The sequence below is a fragment of the Micropterus dolomieu genome, unplaced genomic scaffold (assembly GCF_021292245.1).
Source record: "Micropterus dolomieu isolate WLL.071019.BEF.003 ecotype Adirondacks unplaced genomic scaffold, ASM2129224v1 contig_9118, whole genome shotgun sequence".
Classification (NCBI taxonomy): domain Eukaryota; kingdom Metazoa; phylum Chordata; class Actinopteri; order Centrarchiformes; family Centrarchidae; genus Micropterus; species Micropterus dolomieu.
Window position 1 is genome coordinate 1 of NW_025738104.1, and position 6,491 is coordinate 6,491.

General features: G+C 42.4%; 2 protein-coding genes across 2 annotated transcripts; both read right to left on the reverse strand.

Moving 5' to 3' along the window:
- Positions 1–3: 3 nt before the first annotated feature.
- On the reverse strand, positions 4–2,156 carry LOC123965301 (protocadherin alpha-7-like; the record flags this gene model as incomplete). Its single annotated transcript, XM_046041860.1, has 1 exon — positions 4–2,156. A coding segment is annotated over exon 1 (1,860 nt), but the record flags the coding sequence as incomplete, so codon positions are not given.
- A 356-nt stretch (positions 2,157–2,512) lies between these two features.
- LOC123965302 (protocadherin alpha-3-like) lies at positions 2,513–5,418 on the reverse strand. The gene has a single exon (XM_046041861.1). The coding sequence runs from the start codon at positions 5,416–5,418 to the stop codon at positions 3,043–3,045; it is 2,376 nt and encodes a 791-aa protein (XP_045897817.1). The 3' UTR covers positions 2,513–3,042.
- Between the last annotated feature and the right edge of the window lie 1,073 nt (positions 5,419–6,491).

The following is a 6,491-nucleotide window of genomic DNA, read 5'->3' on the forward strand; positions in this document are numbered from 1 at the left end:
CTGCAGTGAAAAGAGTAACCAGCCGTTATATCCTATATCAGCGTCATAGGCTCTGACTTTAGTCACCAAGTGTCCTGCGTTCACATTGCGGGGAATCTCCTCCACACCTTCAGCAGAACCGTTAGAGCTGACTGGATACAGGATGACTGGAGCGTTGTCGTTCTGATCCAGAATGAACACGTTCACTGTGACGTTGCTGCTCAGTGACGGAGTTCCAGAATCGGAGGCAACAACTTGGAACTGGAACGTTTTCAGAGTTTCAAAGTCGAAACATTTTAGCGCCAAAATGTCTCCGTTTTCAGAGTTTATGTTGAGAAAGGATGTAAGCAAATGCTCTCCGCCTCTGTCCCTTAATATATGATATGAAATAAGGGCATTACTACCTTCGTCATGATCGCGGGCTGTCACTGATAAAATAGATGCTCCCGGGTTGTTGTTCTCAGTTAAGTAAAACGTGTATGGGTTCTGTGAAAACACTGGCCTGTTATCATTCACATCTGACACAACAATGTTTATTGTTTTGTCTGATGTTAAGGATGGTTCACCTGCATCTTTAGCAACAATTGTTACAACATATTGCGATTGCTGCTCTCTATCCAAACGCAATTTGGTTACCAGAGAATACATGTTGTTTTGTAAAGATGGCGTGATTGTAAATGGAAGCTCTCGGTTTATGTAACACATAACTTGCCCATTCAGACCAGAGTCCGAATCTTTAACACTAATCAAGGCCACTGTGATTCCTGGTTTTGAATCTTCCGGAAGAGCATGTGAAAAAGATGTCACTTCAATCTCCGGTGCGTTGTCGTTTACATCAACAATATGAACAATGACGCTTTTCTCTGTAGCAAGTGTAGCTGCAGCTTTGTCGGATGCCTGGATGTCAATTTCGTATCTGCTACATTCTTCAAAATCTATCGACCCTGCCACAGTAAGTACTCCAGTCACCGAATTTAAATCAAAACGTGCACGTGCCCGTGCATCCACATCATTGCCAAATGAATAAACGACTTCACCATTTGAACCGTCATCCAAATCTGTTGCATTAACTTGAATAACTGTTGTACCAACAGGAGAATTTTCTTTTAGCTGCACGGTGTAAGAATCCTGAGTGAAAACTGGGGGATTATCATTCACATCAAAGACATCAACAATTATTGTCATGTTACCGGATCGTGGAGGTTTACCTCCATCAATGGCTGTCAGGAGTAACACATGGGACTGAACAGATTCTCGATCAAGTGGCTTTTGAAGAATTAAACTAGGAGTTTTGCGATCTTCACCACGATCTTTCACCTCCAAACGAAAATGTTCATTATGACTCAAGGTATACTGCTGAACGGATAATGAACCACTATCAGCATCACGCGCAGCTTGCAGCTGAAATCTTGCTCCTGGCAGTGCAGATTCAGGGATCTCTAATATCTTTTCATTTTCGGGGAAACTTGGTTCGTGGTCGTTTACATCCAGGATTTCCACTGCTACATAGTGGACCTCCAGAGGGTTTTCCAACACGGTCTTTAAGTCAATTACACAAACCTTGCTTCGGTCGCACACTTCTTCTCTGTCAATTGTTCGCTTCACATACAATATCCCGTCGTCTCGATTTACTCGAAAAGGAGGCTCTGTCGTGCCGTAGACAATACGGTACCCTCTCTCTTTCAGTGTGGTCTTATCAAGACCTAAATCCTTAGCAATATTACCAACAACTGTTCCTTCTTTCACTTCCTCGGAGATTGAATAACGGTATTGTCCTGAAGCTCTGGTGCAAAACATAAACAACATCACGATATAGGCAACCCACTTTGTCCGCTCTCTGCATGACTGGCGTCGTCTTTGTTCCATGATGTAAAGATCGGACATTTGAAATAAAATCAGCTTTCAAAGGGCTATACTGGTACACTAACGTAAAATTCCTCCGTCACATTCGTTGCCATAATCCAACCATTCTCCAACACAGCATTAGACTTTTTAGAGCTAAATTCTGTATGGAAGCCGTGAGCACGTAAATGGCTCTGTCAGTGATGGTTTTAGAAGAAGGGGATGGGTCTAGTGGCTATGACGAAAACATGTGAAAACATTATTTGTCATTACACTGACACCAAGTGATCGAGATTCACACTGCAGTACCTTTTTTGAAATAATAGTAAAATGTATTAAAACTTAGACATTGCACCAAAAAGGAAGCGTTTTAAGATGAATATACCACCTGCTGTATTCCCACTTATAGAGCACAGAGGAGAAAATATGACATAAATATGACACCTTAATTTCACAGATAGTCCATGGAGACACAAATTCTCACTTTACATTATACTGCTTCAAATAAATGTGTCCCATTTTGCCAAAAGAGAGGGGCTTCTGAAAAATGTTTCAGCACCGCGGACAGCGACAGTCTGTACTTAGCTAAACCACCAGCGCATGTTTAACGTATTTCACACGGAGATGTATAAGATTAAAATTGTAAAAAATATATATATATATAAAATATATATTTGATTCAGCAGGACCATAAATAGAGAGGAGACAGTCCAGACAACTGTAACACCCGTGATAATCACATATCCACAGCTAACAGCTAACATCTAACTAAGGCACTTAATTGCATAAATACTCAGTTTGCATCCACTTATTGTTTGCATTGAAACTTGCCTGCAAACCTCACTGTTGAACGCAAGTTGCCCATACCTATATATTTCCCCATCGGCATCAGTTTAGTGTAACAAAACAGCAAAACAATTTTGTCTTTGCTAAATGGTAAGTTGTACTCTGCAAAAAAGGGGTCTGATAATTGTATTAAAGCATTATCTTCTTATTTGTCATATAAGAGTGTTTGCCATAAATCAAATCAGTGTTGCTATTTCATAACCATAGACATTAATAAGCTCGATCCCGCAAATATAAACCAGAAAACATTGCACATTAGTGGTAGGCGCAACAAGCTTCAAACTCTAGAGCATTTAAATAAATTGAGATTTATAAATCTGAGCTATGGTTATTTACGCAAAAGTGGGCTATTAAAATCTTACAGGAGAGCGAGAGTCAAACTTTTGAGCTTACCTCTCCAGATCCCCTCCTCCTGTCAGGGAGCACCAGTGTGTTCGCGTGGCTGCCCGGGACTATAGTAGATCCTATACTCATTCTGGGTCCAACTAACATGTACCGTTTCTCTCCAGATCTGTACTGGATGCTGTGGCACAGTGTCCCGTCATAATTAGTCTCTTGGAGATATTTAGAAGTATAGTCTGTGGTTTTGGAGCACTGCATTGCAATCAGCACGATGATACTGATGAGAAAAAGTACAGAAACTGAGCCCAAAGTTATCATCAGATAAAAAGTCACATCGGTCCCCTCCTCATCTTTGACTGAATTTTTAACATCAGAAGCTGCAAAAGCCTCTTTGGGCTCCACAAGTTTGACCACCACAGTAGCTGTTGCTGAGAGCGACACGTTCCCATTGTCTTTGACCAGTATGATCAGTTTGTGCTCAGCCTCGTCTGTCTCTGTGAAGGAGCGAAGTGTTCTGATCTGTCCTGTATAGCGGTCCAAACCAAAGAGACTGTGGTCAGTGACTTGCTGCAGTGAAAAGAGTAACCAGCCGTTATATCCTATATCAGCGTCATAGGCTCTGACTTTAGTCACCAAGTGTCCTGCGTTCACATTGCGGGGAATCTCCTCCACACCTTCAGCAGAACCGTTAGAGCTGACTGGATACAGGATGACTGGAGCGTTGTCGTTCTGATCCAGAATGAACACGTTCACTGTGACGTTGCTGCTCAGTGAAGGAGTTCCAGAATCGGAGGCAACAACTTGGAACTGGAACGTTTTCAGAGTTTCAAAGTCGAAACTTTTTAGCGCCAAAATGTCTCCGTTTTCAGAGTTTATGTTGAGAAATGAAGCCACTTTGTTTTCTTCGCTTCTGTCTCTGACAATATGGTATGAAATGAGAGCGTTGTCTCCTTCGTCACGATCAGACGCTCTCACAGAAAACACAGAGGCTCCTGGGGGGTTATTTTCGATTATGTAGAAAGTATAGGGGCTCTCTGAAAAATTGGGACTGTTATCATTTGTGTCTGACACATACACGCTTATAGTCTTTTCGGATGTTAAGGCTGGTTCACCTGCGTCTTTAGCGATTAATGTAATATCATATCTCGATTGCTGTTCCCTGTCGAGCTGTGACTTAGTGACAACAGCAAACATGTTATCTTTTATCGATGGCGTTAATGTAAAAGGGCTGTCTTCAGCGACATAGCTGATTATTTTGCCATTCATTCCAGAGTCTAAGTCAGTAATGCTGATAAGCGCTACGGTTGTTCCTGGTCTAGAGTCCTCTGAAACAGCACTTGACAATGATGCTACTTCTATCTCAGGAGGGTTATCGTTTGTATCTCTAATTTTAATGATAACACTTTTATCTGTTCTGAAGGGAATGCTTCCCTTATCAGAGGCCTGTATATCAATGTCATAGCTGTCCTGCTCTTCAAAGTCTAGACGGCCTTTCACAATTATCTCCCCGGTGACAGAGTCGATATCAAACAGCTCTCGAATTTTACCTTTGACATCACTGCCAAATAAATAAAAAACTTCCCCATTGGGGCCGTCGTCCAAATCGGTTGCATTAACTTGGATGACTGTTGTGCCAAATGGGGCATTCTCTTGTAGCACGGCTGAATATGTGTCTTTTGTGAACACTGGCATATTGTCATTAACATCTAGAACATCTATGTATATTTCAACTGTGCCTGTCTTTGCGGGATTCCCGCCGTCTATAGCCGTCAACACCAATGTATGGCTTCTTTTGGCCTCTCTGTCAAGCTGCTTCTGTAATTGTAAAATTGGAGTTTTACCTTCTCTCCCGCGATCTTTAATCTCTAAACGAAAATGGTCATTTTGACTAATTTTATATTGTTGGACAGAATTTGTGCCACCATCTGGGTCGTGGGCATTTTGCAACTGATATCGTGCCCCTGGCAACGCAGACTCTGAGATCTCTAGCCTCTTTGTTTTTTCTGGAAATGTAGGAGAGTGGTCGTTCAAATCTGTTATCTCCACGGTGACATAATGTACTTCTAGTGGGTTTTCGAGAACAGTTTTAAGGTCAATTAAACATACACTGACCCCCTTACATACTACCTCTCGGTCTATTTTATGGTTCGGGGAAAGGACCCCGTCATTCTCATTTACCTTGAAAAGAGGTTCAGTCGAGCCGGACATAATGCGAAACCCCCTCTGTTTCATCACATTCAGGTCTATTCCCAAATCTTTAGATATATTTCCAACAAAACTTCCCTCTTTGAGCTCTTCAGATATGGAGTATCTTAACTGTGCCGAGGTTGCTCTAAAAAATAAAAGCAACACCAAAACGGCGAGCGAGTGTGGTCGCTGTCGCCATGTCTCACGTCTCCTTTGTTTCATGTTTTGAGGAGAAATTACGACTCCAAAAGCGTCCATCATTCTCCACTTGTCTAGACGCGTGTTTCCATCACAGCATGAAATGTATTTATGTCTCCCAGGAAAGATTTCACAAAATACAAAAAACTGTCACCGTGCGCTTATTCGAAGTCTGCAAGCTCAATGTTGTCTAACCGGACTGAAGGTAGTGCGGGGCGGACTCGTGTATCTTGTGCTGAGACGCTCTTAGGCGTTATACTTATAAGGTACTGCCACCCTGTGAATGTGTGTGATAATGCATTTTATCACGTTACAAAGATATATACTAAATGGCACTATGTATTTTGAATGAGAAAGTTCCTCATGTGGGTTCAGTTTAAATCCGTCTTCAGAACCATGGTCCAGGGTGGTAATGAAAAACGACATCCTTAAATCATCTAATTCAGTATAGCCTATATAAATGTTTACTCACCTCTCCAGATCCCCTCCTCCTGTCAGGGAGCACTAGTGTATTCGCGTGGCTGCCCGGGACTATAGTAGATCCTATACTCATTCTGGGTCCAACTAACATGTACCGTTTCTCTCCAGATCTGTACTGGATGCTGTGGCACAGTGTCCCGTCATAATTAGTCTCTTGCAGATATTTAGAAGTGTAGTCTGTGGTTTTGGAGCACTGCATTGCAATCAGCACAATGATACTGATGAGAAAAAGTACAGAAACTGAGCCCAAAGTTATCATCAGATAAAAAGTCACATCGGTCCCCTCCTCATCTGTGGCTGAACTTTTAACATCAGAAGCTGCAAAAGCCTCTTTGGGCTCCACAAGTTTGACCACCACAGTAGCTGTTGCTGAGAGCGACACGTTCCCATTGTCTTTGACCAGTATGAGCAGTTTGTGCTCAGCCTCGTCTGTCTCTGTGAAGGAGCGAAGTGTTCTGATCTGTCCTGTATAGCGGTCCAAACCAAAGAGACTGTGGTCAGTGACTTGCTGCAGTGAAAAGAGTAACCAGCCGTTATATCCTATATCAGCGTCATAGGCTCTGACTTTAGTCACCAAGTGTCCTGCGTTCACATTGCGGGGAATCTCCTCCACACCT